Raw genomic sequence first — 15,346 nt, forward strand, 5'->3', positions numbered from 1 at the left:
GAATTCCTTGGAAAAGGTGGTCAATTTTCTTGTTCAGGGTCTCAATTTGTTGCAGCACAAGGCTGAACGATTTCCCCAAGAGATCACATAGGTGAGAAAGATAAGGCATCCAGAGTAAACTGTGATGGTAAACTATGACACTGTAAAGCTGTACCACTGTGCAATGATAAGGCATAAATGGTTGTCTTTATTAATTATTTCAATTTGATTTTCACTAAATCCATTTATTCTATCAGCTTTCCATTTTGGTTTATTCAAACATCTCTTTGTCCTGCCTTGTTACCTCTGATTCCTTATCTATCTGTTGCTTGCTGCAATAACAAAAAAGGAAAGAAACAAAACAAAAGGGAAGATCAGAAAGGCAGGAAAAACTACAGATTTCTTAAGCAGTCATTTTTAAAGGTTACACTACAGGCATCTTTTGCCATTTATCCCTTTTCCAGAGCCTTGTTTGTTGCCAAACAGCTTACTGACCAGGATGACTTTTTAAAACTACAAGTCAGTACTAAACTAAAGATTCTCTTTTATCTAACAAAAAAACCCATACAAACATGCATAATGGATAGTACTAACACTACATATGCTGAAGTGCATATTCCAACAAAACAGCTGTAGCAGCAATAATCTCACAGTTCAGACATGCAAACAGGTGTACATCTGCACCAACATGTATTTGCACAAATCTAGATGCCTTAGCCAATTATCAGCTGGTTCCCAATAGCCATTTTACATCTGCCCAGCTTTTGGGCATTTCAGCAGTGGCTGGTACATGAATTCTAGCTGTCACGTTATTGACTGTTCCCATCTTCTCAAACAGCCAGCAGTTATTATCTTAACTGAGATGTCGCCTCCAGACAATCTTGTTTGCAACATGTTTGCTGAACATTTATAAGAAGTGGCATTTCATTCATCTTCTGCAATTCAAGCAGAGGAGGAATAATTTCTGCATTTGTGATTTCAAATAAATTCAAAGGCATTTAGATAAAATAAGAATGGCTAGTTGCATCTTAATTTCTAGAGGTTTTTATTTTTATTTAAAGTAGCTATATTATTCTATTGCAACCTAAAAAGGGTAAAAGGGAGGTGGATAGAAAGGAACCTAGCAGCACCTTTAAGACTGGTAGATATCAATTAATCATCCTGAAATGCAACAAGAGAATGGTATTTTCGTAAGTCTAAAGTACTGGATGTATTTATATAGTAATGAGAGTGGAATAGAATAACAGGATCCAGAAAGTTTCAAACATGACCACTGCCCTTAAGGGTGGAGTGAGGTGATACAGATCTTCAGATCTTTAAAGGTTTTTTTATATTAAGAGAGACTTGAGACACTGCAAGTCGCTTCTGGTGTGAGAGAATTGGCCATTTGCAAGGACATTGCCCAGGGGATGCCCAGATATTTTCCCATCCTTGTGGGAGGCTTCTCTCATGTCCCCGCATGGGGAGCTGGAGTTGACAGAGGGAACTCTTCTGTATTCTCCCTGGATTTGAATCTCCAAACTGTTGGTCTTCAGTCCTGCTGGCACAAGGGTTTAATCCACTGCACCACTAGGGGCTCCTATCTTTAAAGTGATCAGCTAGCATTGACACATGAAAGCAATAAATCTGCTTATAATCAAAGCCCTGATGTAAGGCCTAATTGGTAAAATGTAAGGGAATCCCTGAAAGGCAGCTTTACAATCCCGGTAGCATAACAATGATAAACCACAATCATTAGTAGAACAAGGCTCTTAGAGACTGAGTTGGCAATTGGTGTCCTGTTCATTGTTTGTTTCTTTTTTAGAAGTCACCACTTTTGAACTTCTCTCCACTTGAAGTTTAATAAACAAAATGAACTGGCAATTGGAGTTAATTGTTTTTCTTGTGTAGTCAGAGTTCATCTAAGTGCCAGAGTGCTTAGCAGGGGCAGGTTCAATGAAATTCGGGTAATGGGGGTGACCTTTCTCCTCAAATGTGTGTTCACAAGTATCCAAAGCATGATGTTGCAGATGTGAATGGTGATGGCTTATCTTTGAGAAACAGACAAAGAATACGTGGCAGCCTGTCCTACTTCAAAGTGCTGGAAGACTAGCCGTACCGGTTTGTCACAGAGAACAACCATGAGAGTGAGAGAAAAATATAATTTACCAGACTATTCAAAACATTTCCATTTTATTTAGGTAACATGTCTCATTCTGAAATGTTTAGTTTACCCCCTTCACTACAGATTTCACCTTAATAGCTTTGTGAAAACTCACTTCCCTCCAGCATTTCTACAGTGTAATCTTCTGTAAAAATGAGCAGTCTGCAAAGGAAGGTGTCAGACTTGGCTCCTTTATGCTTCAATATGTTGTAGATGATGCAAGGGCAAGTCTTTTACTGGCTTTGTTGAAGAAAATAAGCATTTTTCAGGGATAGCTGAAGTAGAATTAATCCTCCCTCTGTGTGAGGGACAATCCACTATATCATCCTAAAGTGTAAATGACTGATTCCATTGACGTGCAGAGAAATACTCTCAGCTGTACAATGGAAAATCGTCACCCGTCTCTATTTCCCCACCAAGTTTCATTGAGAATCAATCTTATTACATCAGTTGCAACATTGCCTTTCAGAGCAATGCAGCTTTTAATATGTATTCTCTCATAGAGACATTTTCTCATAAGATGTGCACCAAATTTGTAAGATCTACCATTTGTAAAATAAATATGTGTTTTGACTCTGTGGTTAAATATGCCTCTTGACAGCAGTTCACACACGGATGTTGACCGCTCCCCATTTGGCAACTGGCTGCTTCATGTGTGAACAGCTTTCAATGGAGAATGATTTGAGGTGATGTTTAGATAACATACATCTCTAATCTTATGTGCTCAGTTTCCAGGTATAATTCAGGCTGATAGCTGTGACCCTTAAGCCCTTTCGTGGCTTTAGTAACAGTCCTGCCTTCACTTCAACCTGCTTTTCCCTTGATTTTATATTTGGATGGCCTTGCCGGTGTGCCCCAATCAAAGGAAATTGTTGGACACCTACTGAGGAGAGGGACTTCTAAGTAGTAGCCTTCCTATCTAAGCTATGGGATGCTCTCATTAGAGAAGCTCAGACAGTTTCTTTTTTATCATCTTTCTCACATTAGGTGAAAGTTTCTTAATTTCCATAAACTTTCTAAATATGTTTAAAGCTAATCAAGGAACATAGCTAATGAACATAGTTAATAAAGCTATGTTTTTTTCTTATTTACAAAATGAGTCAATTATATTTGTGTAATTATTTATTGTGTTCATTTATTTACATTTTATTCTTGCTTTTCTATTAAAAACAGCACACAGGTGAGTTAATATAATTAAAAAGATATTTGAAAAAGTTGTATTTTATTAAAGTGATGCTGTTTGCAAGGCAGCTTGAAACCTGTGGTGTGATATAAAATGGCTCATACACTCTTGCATGTCAGCACCTTTAAATCATGTATACACATCATGTCCAAAAATGTGTGATGTGAAAATTTCCAATGAAGAAATTGTGACTACCTGAGGAATAAGTTTGAATAAGAAGGTGGTGTGAGGGAGTTTAAATTTGCAGGAGAAGTGCCACTCCTGCCAAAACCCATTTAGAAGGCTTCTCTTTGGTCTTCAGATTAAAGGTCCAAACGTAGGTTGGTCCCCGTTGGCGGGTTTTATATACAGGGCATGGGTACACGTTACGGGTATCTTGTTTATCAACTGGGATGGCTTTGATGAAGATAATGGGCATTGGTGGAGTCAGGTCCTTCAGCCGGGCTTCAGCAATTAACCCCATCTGCAAAGAGAGCAGTCAAAATAAATTATAAGAAAATGTAAGCTTTTGCAAATTTTGTCTTTCTCTTGTAAACGTTACCATATTCCTTGACCTCTAGCCATTCTCATGATCTAGTATATTCTGTATAAAGGAACAGCTGTCAGTTTTATTTTTATTGAATTTTTCAGAATCCCCCATTCATCCCAATTCCATATTGGCTTGAAACTTCCCCTCCTTTCCCACACAGAAATTCATGGGCATTTTTTTCATGTGGGCCAAGACCTCCAGTTCTGTCTGATTCTCTTTTAAGGGCTGAGCAGAGCAAAAAAAAAACCTATCTGTACAAATTCCCTTACAAATCTTCAATTTGTGTGACAGTCATGTGGCCACTGTCTGGGTCTGTCCCATACTCCTGGTGCCTGGGAAGCTCCAAGTCTCTGACAGAGGTCCTACTGGTTTTTATACCATCTTTATTCCTGTGGCAGGAGATGGGGAAAAGAATCTCCCCCCTTCACCTCCTGTTTCATCAAGCCCAGAGAAAATGGCTATAGGTTGGATACCAGAGCAAGCTGGAGTAACAGTCTAGCTTCCTTCCCACCATTCCTAGCCTGATGGGAGATGGCCTAGATTAGATGTTGAGCTTATTGGCTGCCTCTGTGCTCCACTTGGTCTTGTACTATTGCCTGGAAAATGCCACCAGTGACAATGAAAAAGAACAAGGGAGGGATGTGTTACTTGTGACATTATCCCATCTGAAGATGCTTCTACTCATTCAGACAAGGGGAAAAGGAGTCTCAAAGAGACATGGCTTCCCCACTTCAATCTTCCACTGGGCAGTTTGCCTTGTTGAATCAAATCCTCTGCTCTAAATCCTATGAGGTTGGCTAGGGCACAATGGGAAGAAAGGGAAGGAAAAATAACAGGAAAAGGTAAAGTTGAGAATTCCTAGTTACAAAGATGAATAGACTCTTGGCAAGATGGCAATCCATAACAGGAACCCATGCCTTTGCCTCCCAGCTGCTGCAAAGGGATAGATAGCTTATGGGATGACAATACCCCCCTCCTTGCCCTTTCTCAGAGAAAAATCAGAAAAACGGCATGTCAGAAGTGGGAAATCTTTGACTCTCTAGGTATTTTGGTCTACAGTGCAACACACAAGATAACTTGTCCTTTAGCCAAATTGATTGTTCCCAGCATGGTCAAAGGTCAAGCATGGTGGGAGTTTTAGGCCAGAGGTTCCCACTGTCTCTGCTCTGCAGCGATTATTAAGACATCTTTACATTTGTGCTGCATTGTAGCACTCAGAAAAGAGTATTTTGCCCTATAATTGTCATAATCCCAGCTCTGGCCCTTTTGGCTGGAAAATTCTGGAAGTTGTAGTCCAAATAAGTCGCCTCTCAAGGCTCCACTGGTGAGGACTGTGCATCAGTCAAAAGCTTCTGTTCAGATTATTCAGAAGACAATGATTTGAATTCTATTGTGTACATGCAATAGTAAACAATCTTAATCGTTTTACAACACTAATAATATGTAAACTGCTACATTAAGATAATTCTGATAATAGCACCTGTCTAGTTTAAGACTGCCAAAGCAGCAAGTAAACACTAAATAATCCTTGCAACAACATATCATATGGGAGCTGTGGATGCAACTTATTTCAACATGCAGTACAGGCTTAATTTTTTAAAGCATATTTTGAGCTGGCACCTTGCTGTTTGACTGAAACAAAGGAAATCAATTGCTCACAAAATAGCTCCTTTACTTTAAGGCTGACGTAAGTTTTCAATCTCTCTCAGATCATTCCAAGCCATTATTTTGTGCTTTTATTTACATATTTATCTCCATGTTGATCAAAGGAGGCTTTAACTTGGAAACAATCATTTTGGGTGTTTGGAAATATTATTTTATCTACAGAGGGGTATATGCCTGCATGCATGCACAGCCTCTGTGCTCATCAACACCAACATATTTCTTGGGCACAGCAATGTTGATTTTACTTAAAAATTTCTACCACCATCCCTTTTCAGCACAGAATTCCCAAGGCAGCTAATATTTTTTAAACTGTCAATTAAAACATGCAAAAAGCAAATAGAGGATATTATCAGAATGCAAAGTAGTAAAACAGCAAACAAAAACAATAAAACTATGGTAGGACAGAAATAAAATGCATCTTAAAAATAATACTGCCAACACCTTTTACTTGTCCCCAAAGAGCTCAATGTGGGGAAGCTCAGGGATTGTTCCCCCCACACACGCATACACATCTATCCTCCTAGAACTAATGCAGACACTGTCTATGGGGCAATGAATGAGTAGTGTAAGATCGCTTTACATATTATGTGGTAGCAATGTGTGTTGGGATTGCATACATATCTGATGGAGGTAAGCTATGCAAATACCAGCACAATCAACCTTCTTTGAGTCAAAGCACCTGCTGGCCATATGGACTGGCTTTAACATTGCACATGCTTTTGTCAGTCTGCATTTGTTGTGCATCCTTTTTGCATGTACATACCAAATGCAGAGTGTGTGAGATAAGCTTTATAGGCAGACTGGGTGGTAGAATTAGGTGATTATAGCACATAGTATTCCCCTCGTCCCACCCCATTTACCTCCAAGGGCATCCTCATTTTTGCTTTTGACACAAGTTAAAGAGGCATGATTCTCCTCTGGAAAGCTTTCCCATTGGAATGCTAGCCTAGTTTCTCTCTATGCTGATCAAAGGTGGCTTTAGCTTGGAAACAATCATTTTGGCTATTTGGAAATCTTGTTTGGTCTACAGAGGGGTACATGCATGCACACATGCACCACCTCTGTGCTCATCAACGCCAAACTATTTCTTGGGCATAGGAATGTTGATTTTACTTAAACGTTTCCATTGCCATCCCTTTTTCTGCACAAAATTCCCAAGGCTTGGTTTAACCAGAATCTCTTTATTTGCCCCAATGAAAAGCAAAAGATGAGGAGGGAATAGGCTTGGATGGAACTGTCAAACAGCACTCTGAATCCCTTTCTGCTGTTCTCTTCAGAGCAGAGGAATCCAGTCTTTGCAACAGTAAGGAGACAGGTTTCCCCGCATACCTATTTCATCTACCATTAACGCAATTAATCCTCTCAGGAAATTTAGTTCCTTGCAAACTCTGTTGGGGTTTCTTTTGTTAAGCAGAAGGCTGTTAAAGATTCAATCATATTTGTAAGCCAACTGCATATTAATATGAATACAGAAAATTCCCTTGACTGCAGGACAGTAGGGGAAATGCCATCTTTGGCTGCAGCCATCACCTTATAGTGCTCTTCAAAATGATTACCCTGAACTACAGGGCTCGTGCACTTACTGAAGGATTAATTTCTAGTAGATATGAAGCCCAGAAAGACTGGATGCAGACAGGTGAGTTAATAATCCTTCATATTGTCACTTGCATTTGTCCCTGAAAGAATACCTAGGTAGCTAACAGAAGTATCTGGCACACAATCAGCAGGGTCCATTTCAATACAGGTATGCTTTTATTCCTCGTTCACTTTTGTTTCAAAATGATTAATCGCAGGTGATATCATTATTATTGCTTAATGTTCTGCGGCAGAGAGAAATCCTAAAAGAGAATGTCTTTGAAGATAAGGTTTTTGTTTAAAAGGCTGTTTTATCTCCCATGGCATGGTGCCACAATTACAGCACATGGCTGGTGATGTCTTCAGTTTGGAAGTGGGGAAGTGGGCTGTAGATAGAAGTACACGATTTCCAATTTTCTAAACTACCTTATTAAATTTGATCAGACATTCTTGTTACTGAGCTCAGCCATGATGGTGTTTGCCGTAATACAATCTGCATCTTGTATTTTTGTCAACATTCCTTAGTTGTTCCTCTGACTTAAGCTAAGTGACCTATCACAGCTGGAAGACAGTTGTTAACTGATTTCAAGTCTATTTTGACCTATGGATACTATATGAATCAGAGACCTCCAAGGCATACTGTTACCCACAGCAATTAGTTTCTTGCAATGTTGAGGCTATTCACTTGTAATGAAGTCTTCCTCTTTTTTTACTGGCTTCCACTTTATCAGTCTTTGCTCTCTTTTCTGATATGTTATCTCTTGATGTGTCCAAAGTATGATAGCTTCAGTTTGGTCATCTTTACTTCTAGGGACAGTTCAAGCTTGATCTACTCTCAGGCCTACTTAATTGTCTTTTTAGTAGCCCATGATAGTCATATAACTGTTCTCTGTATAATTTGTAATAAATTGTAATTTCAACTGCCCTCTGGACTTAATGTCCATCCAGACAGATGAGAAAAATCAAAAGGGCCTCAGTTTTGTTTCTGTCCTTTCTGACTTTCATTTGCTTGATTGTTTTCTTTTGGGGAATGATCTTTCCTCTAAATCAACATATTCTCAACATAATCAATGACTTTTCATTCCCATTCCACAGGTGGTCAGTTTAAATTAACCCAGTATTTCCAAAACTACAATGCATCTCCATGGGCTAGCTAAGATGGTTGCTACCGAGACATGCTGTGACTTTTTCCAGCATCCATCTTCAACAGTGGCCAAGCTAACTGTTGAGCACTTTAGCCCTTGGACTAAGACTCCTGAATAATAATTCAAAACATCTCAGTGGAAATTGGTGAAAGAAATTTTCCGAAACATTGCCTGTGTCTAAATGTGACACACAACCAGTGCAAAGTGAGAAGGAAAAAACCAGTAGGGGAGTATATATATTTTTGATATATTCAAGAAAATGTCTGGATGCAAAACTAAGAATATGCAGGTAAAATCAAGACATAAAAAATTACAAAGTCTCAATCCTTTTCCTGTTTCTGGATAAGCCCTTAATTAAAGGAGTTGTTCTCTTGCAGAATGAAAGATCATTAATTCAAAATATGTGTCTTCCTGATCATCAGGTTGCTACCTAGCAAGGCAACTCACAAAAGAACTTTTAAATTCTCCAGTTTATAACCTTGTCATATACTCAGATAGAGGTGCTTAGCACAGAAGAGAAAAGGGATGCTCAGCTAGTGTGTGCTTTGATCTGCTGCTTTGGTTCTTTTTTATGTAGATGCTTCTGGACAATAAAGAATCCTCATGAAAAAAGCAGATCGGCAGATTAAGGCACTAGCTGGACACACACACACAGACCCCTTGTCTCTTTTGATTTCAGCACCTCTATTTCTTAAAGAACCACTTTGTAAAACTTAGTCAGCAGGATCCAAATGCCTTCTCCATGGCTATTCCCAGCTTGCAGAACAATATTCCACAGGAAGTTTGGTTTTCCTACTCTCTGCCCTCCTTCTGTAACAGGTAAAGTCCTTTTTATTCAAAGAGACATTTGGTGACAGACTGTGCAGAAAGGGCACCTGTGCATGAGAGAGCTGTATCTCTATCCAAATATGTTTTTAAATGATTTAAAATGCTTTATATTAATGGTGTTCCAATTTGTTTTTGTTTTCCATCAAGTTGACTTTAACTTATGGCAACTCTACAAATAAGAGACCTCCAAGATCACTGGTCATCCCCTGCTCTGCGGAGATTTTGCAAACTTGTGGCTGTGGCTTCCTTGATTGAGCCTAGACTCAACTCCATTTTGTCTCTTTCAATGAATCCATTGTCTCAAGATACATCCACAATATGACAACCTCCGTTTGGTTATCTTCACTTGTAGGTGAACGTAGGCTTGGTTTACTCTAAGATTCATTCATTGGTCTTTTAATAGTCAAATATGATAGCTTGTTATAATAAAATAGTTTGTTTTTATCAAAAGATTTTGAACTATACTGTGCTTTCATTTATTGTGTAAACTGCCTTGTTTCTCACACCAATAGTGGTACTACATAAGTAAAGAAAGAAGCAACCACTAATTCAGTAAACTAGCCAGGAATCTCCTTGAGCTTCCCTTTTATTTCTCTGAGTCAAGCTATTAATCCCTTTGCCTTTCCCCATCCTAAGTCTGGTCAAAGTATTGTCCCTTTGTTCAGATTCTATTATAGGCTCAAATCTGAGCCTTCAGATCATTGTTTTGGGTTTACTGTATCTTTCCCCTCGGTGCCCCATAGGGATGGTGAAATGACTAGGCAGGTGTGCCCTCAGACCTGTGTGCATTTTGAGAGGACTCCAAACATCCAGCAATGTCACTCCTCTTGGCCATTCTCATGGCACACAAACAGGAATATCACTATTTTTCCTTCTTTCCAGTCAATTCCTTACTTTGTTTTCAGTGCATTTTTCATACATTACTGATCCACTTGACTTTTTAGGTCCTTTTTTCCTGCCCCATAAGTTTTCTGTCCCATAAAGGAAAAAGTGCATGTGGATACGAGGCAGAACAAAGAGCATCTGAAGCTCACGAAGGGACAAAATGAAATGAGTACAACTGCAGTGTGCTCACTCCCCTGGGATCCCAAAATGAAGCAGATACAAAAGGTAGAGAGTGACCCAGAGTCAGTAAAAAAAGGGGGGGTCAGTGCAAAGGTTCAGGAGTAATCTTTAGGGCCAAAGTTTTGATGTTACTAAAGTTAACCAGAGGGCAATAGTGGAGAGTATTTGGCATTCCCTTCTGAAATATTATCCAAATGAAGAAATGCCAAGTATACAGGGATTCTTTTATAAGTAGGCCACAAACCTCCCCAACCCCTTGCCATGCAGCTATCTCATCACCACGCTAACATTCAAAGAGAATACTGCCCCATTGACCTCACAAGGGGACACTGACTAAAGTGGAAAAATCTGTGCCTGAGGGGAAGCTAGAAACAGCTAAGCTAAGGCTGCCTGACAAAAGGTGTTCCTGGATGTAGGCTTGTAAGTGAAATATGTTTCTAATAAGCAAAGCTGCTTGAGAAAGTCATCCTGAGGAAACAGCCACTTCTGCTACTGCTGTTGTTCTCCCCTTTCTTTCTGGATACCTCCTTTTCACAGCAAAAAGGTCCTCCATGCCTTTCCCAATAGGTAGGAAACAAGATCCACATCCAACACCAATTGACCTAAGGTGATGTCAGTTTCTTCAATCAAGACTGATGCTCCTTGAAAACTCGGCAATTGCACTTTCTCTCACCTATCCCCTCCAGCCTCACCCCGGCTCATCCTCTGCTGGGTCTCATGTGAGGTCAGTAAACCTTTCAGCAAGAAGGTTCTGACCTCTGGTGAAGGAGGCTAGAGAATAAAAAATGCCATTGATTTATACGCATCAGTTATGGGACAAGAGCCAGTAAGCCTTTTAGCTTCAAGGCTGACAGCTCCAGCTGCTCCTTTTGGCAAGGACACTAAAAATCTGAGTTATATATGCTCTTTCTCTGCCAAAAAAGGGGGGTTCCAATTTTACATGAAGTGTAGACGCAAGACATGTGCATCAAAAATACAAATTCCAACATGAGGGGAAGAAATCCCTGCAAATTAGCTGCACTCATTGTTCATCAAAACCCACATTTTTGAAAAGTTTGGAATGTTCTGCTGAGGATTTGGAGGTCATGAGGATGATTGGGGGGGGGGGGGATTTGTAATAAACATGTATGCATTAGACATGAAACAGTTTTTAAGATTTTAAAAAAATCTCCTTTATTTATTTGAAAACATCTACTTGTCAGGTGGCTCCTCTGAAACAAGTCTATTTTTCATCAGATTCCTTGATATTAGAAAAAGGGTTGTGAAGAGTCCAAGAGGGAACTCCGTAGCCCGTGAACCGCCCTATAGGACACAGCTTGGGAAAGGTCCCAAGTTTGAATTATCCCTGTCTTTTCCAGGCAAGACTGGAGAAGTCCTCCCCCCCACCCCCGACCTGGCTGAGCTCAAGTTAGACAGGTACGTTCCCTCTCAGCCTCATGTGATCAGTCCTGCCTGAAGTCAATTGAATTGCTCGGCTCCTTGGCTCATATGGCTTAGAATCTCCCTTGAAATGCAACCTGCAGCCTAAATTAAGCCCTTTATTGTTCCCTCGTCTTTTAAAACCAGAGATTTTTTTAAAAAAAATGTTATCTGCTTTTTTTTTGGAAGTAGTATTGTATAGATAAGGGTGCACATGAAAAGCAGACTATGTCAAAAATTTGTGCAATTTCTTTATCTAATTGATATTTCTATATTGCATATCGATCTACATGAAGAAGTAAATTTCATCACAGAAATGGAATCTCACAAAGATTCAGTTCGGTTTCATTATCAATGTACAGATAACAAAAAAATAATCTTAAGAGTAAGGTACTGATGGTCCCACTTGGCATTTAAGATTTGCCAGAAACTTTCCACAATTATTTTTTAAATGAGGCATTTACTCTCAAGACATTGAATATCATGGCAAGACACAAGTGTTGTACTTACAGAGCAAGCCTGTTGCTACTCCCAGCCCTGGCTTTGAATGAACACTTTAATACTTGAAGAGGTGATATTTCATTAGTCGCTTAGCAATAGGGGATCAGGACCATTAGGCACTGCTGTCATGACAACATGGCCATGCAAGACATCCTATAGTGTGTACTGTGATTCCAATCTATTGTGTCCACGTAGGTAAGAGAAAGCAAAACGTTATTTCTGGAAGTTTTAACAAGAAGTGCTCATAGTGATAATAAATGGTTCTCTTACTCAGGGCCATTTCAAATCTAATAAATCTAAATGAATTCAGAAAGTTAGATAATAAATAAATAACAATAGATTTCCAGCTTATTTACCTGCATATCCCAGCGTGCACCTTCCATGAACAAACCATGGACACATGCACCTTCCCGGGGTGCGCTGGTGAAATCCTCGCGGTTCCTCTTGCTCACATCACACTGTAGTGTCATTTTGTCCAGGGGCCATTCATTTTTTCTGGCTGTAGACTGCATTATAGCTGTCAAGAAAGACTGTGGGTTGAAAAATCCTGCCAACCACACTGCAGATGGGAGCATGAAGTCCCCAGTCCATGTCTCAAGCTCCTTGATGCGATTCAGAAGATCAGCAAACCAGCTACCCAGACCAGCCATGGATGGATAAGCCCTCCTTGTCCATGACTCAGGTACCGTGTCTAAGAAGATAGCATTCTGTAAGTTCTCCATATCACTAGTCATGGTTAATTCACCCTAGGAAATGTGTAAGAGAAAGCAGTATGAAATTAAAAACACTGATTTATAATGCAGCCAATATGTGAAAGTTCATTAGCCTTGATGCATTGTTTTAACAGGGGTTTGCTGTGTATCAAAAGCTTCCACATTCAAACTTGCAGAAAATAGTGACGGACCCTTAGACCCCACCTACACTGCCATATAATGCAGTTCAATGCAGTTAAACTGCTTTATATGGCAGTGTAGATGGGACCTGAATAAATAGCACATTCTTAGGAAGGGTATCCGTTTTGAAGAATTCAAAACATTTCATCTTTTTCATCTATTCATACATGGTTTTGTAACCCAAAAGACTAAGAGACCAGAGGACAGACGGTAAAGGGTGAGCAAAAATCAGGATAAAGGAGTCCTATAGGTGGTGAAGGGCTAAGAAAAAGTCATAGGACACATGTAACTGGAACAAAAGGAAGTTCTTGAGGAATGTATCAGAGCAGTGCTCGGGTCAAGATGCATGTGACAGGGGCAAAAGGAGCAAAAGGGAAGCTAATCAAATAGTAAGCAATATAAACATCAGTACCAATAAGTACTGGTCTGAAAAGCAGGAGCTGGTGGTAAAATGAAGAGTGACCTGTTGAGATTTTTTAACAGCCCATTCACGGAAAAGTAGCCCCTCATATAAACTGCTTTTGAAGCTCTTCTAAAATGGGTGGATTGTGTAATGTTACAGCTGTTATGGACATGTAGATCCAAAGCTCATTATGATACATGGAACTACTGGTGTACAGTTGGTTTTCCACATACATGGATTTTACGCTTGCAGTGTAGATTATCCATTAATTTGTACTGCTGCACTTGCCTCCTGAAGATGGGACTGCTGTGTGAACATTCACATCCCCCAAACCAAGCTTGGCTCTTGATCTTGAGGTCAACAAGGAACCAGGAGGTCAGGGGGAGGGGAGGGATTACTGCATGTACTTTGCCTGGCTTTCGAAGACGGAACTGTAATAAAAACATTCACACAACAGTACCATCCTCAGAAGGGATGTTTGGAAACCTGGTATGGCATAGGCAATGATCCATAACCTCTCCCCACCCCCTTATGTTCACAGCAGGGCACCCCTACCTTTGGGAGCTGGGTGTACCACATGTATCAGCCTTGACCTGAGAGAAACAGACACACATAGCACCTCACTTAACACAGTGAATCCTGGTTACATTTCCTCTTCCTGTGTACTGGGTGAAACAGACATATGTATATATAGGAAAATGAAAAGGAGCCAGGATCTGCAGGTGAGTGAAGTGGCAGTGGCATGCTGTGCCTGTTCCTCTTCCTCTTCCCCAAGGACCATTGCAGTTCAGTGCCCCATCCCACCCCTCAGAGATCATCATGATTTCTCCACTTTCACGGGGAGCTGAACTCCTGGAAGGCTGACTGTAGTTCTTTGAATCCTGGCAATGGAGTTGGGGAAATGATCATGAAAGGAAAGCAGGCTGTAGCAGAGCTACACAGAGAGCCACGGGAGAGAAGTGAGAAGTGAGCCAATACTTAAGGACCCTGGCAACAAAATTCAATTATGTTCATTCTACATTCATTAGACTGGCTTTTTAAGAAGACTCAAATATGGGCAAGAAAAGCCCAACAATGTATTCATACATTGATCTGAAACAACCACTCAGATCTCTGTGATAAATTTGCTATCCTGAGCTTTCATATTATTGCTGCCTTTAGCAGTGCTTTTCTATCATTTGATTTGTTTTTTTTTAAAAAAAAAATATGGATATTGCAAACTAATGTTTTACAGTTTATCTATCATTTTATATAACTTTCTATTTTGGAATGTAGTGTACTTTACTATAATCTATAAAGTAGGTCACAACCAGCCCTGTTATTAGGCAGAGTGAGACAGCTGCCTCATTATATAATCAAAGCAGGCAGGATGGCACAGCCACTGTGGACTGGGGGAAGTGAGAGTACTTTATCCTTTCTCTTCCCCCAAGTGAGCAACAGCATTTGAGGGAAGTTGCATCCCAGCCACTGCCAGGGAGAATCCAGGTGCCCTCTGACCATCCTGACACACTGAGAAACCCTCTGCCCTCAATGCAAGGCCCCTTGCTCCTGGGTTGCAAAAGCAGCCAGAACACAACAGAGAGCAGCCCGACAGTCAGCCAGAGGTGGGGATGAAGGAGCTGTGCTTGTGAGCTGGCTTACTTGCTGTTCTATGGGTGGGTCAGCTCAGAAGAGAGCCAGATCCAGGGGCATACATACACCAGCATAATTAGGAGTCACACCTGTGTATGACATCAAGAGGTTTAGAGTATCAGGTAGAAGATACTGGATACTTGTTGTTATAACTTTATGTAACTTGTTTTATACTTTTGTACCGTTTTTACCTGTTGTATGTTACATATATGTGCACCCTGGAGTACCTTGTGAGCTGCCCTGAGTCCCTTTGGGGAGATGGTGGTGAGATATAATAAAGATGATGATGAGGATGATGAGGATGATGATGATGATGAGAAGAAGAAGAAGAAGAAGAAGAAGAAGAAGAAGAACTGGGGTCGAAGAGAAGTGACTACATTTTGTAA

At 40.2% G+C, this 15,346-nt stretch overlaps 1 protein-coding gene across 1 annotated transcript in view; it reads right to left on the minus strand.

Annotated features, from left to right (window-relative positions):
- Positions 1-229: 229 nt before the first annotated feature.
- LOC132768507 (dynein axonemal heavy chain 9) overlaps positions 230-15,346 on the minus strand; it is a 118,081-nt gene continuing 102,964 nt past the window's right edge. The window contains exons 20-22 of the mRNA XM_060764463.2: positions 12,389-12,778; positions 3,501-3,768; positions 230-311 (exon numbers count right to left, since the gene is read on the minus strand). Coding sequence (XP_060620446.2) covers positions 3,541-3,768; positions 12,389-12,778 — 618 coding nt within the window. The 3' untranslated portion in view covers positions 230-311; positions 3,501-3,540. The remainder of the gene's footprint in view (positions 312-3,500; positions 3,769-12,388; positions 12,779-15,346) is intronic.

This window comes from Anolis sagrei, chromosome 2, assembly GCF_037176765.1.
Source record: "Anolis sagrei isolate rAnoSag1 chromosome 2, rAnoSag1.mat, whole genome shotgun sequence".
Lineage (NCBI taxonomy): Eukaryota > Metazoa > Chordata > Lepidosauria > Squamata > Dactyloidae > Anolis > Anolis sagrei.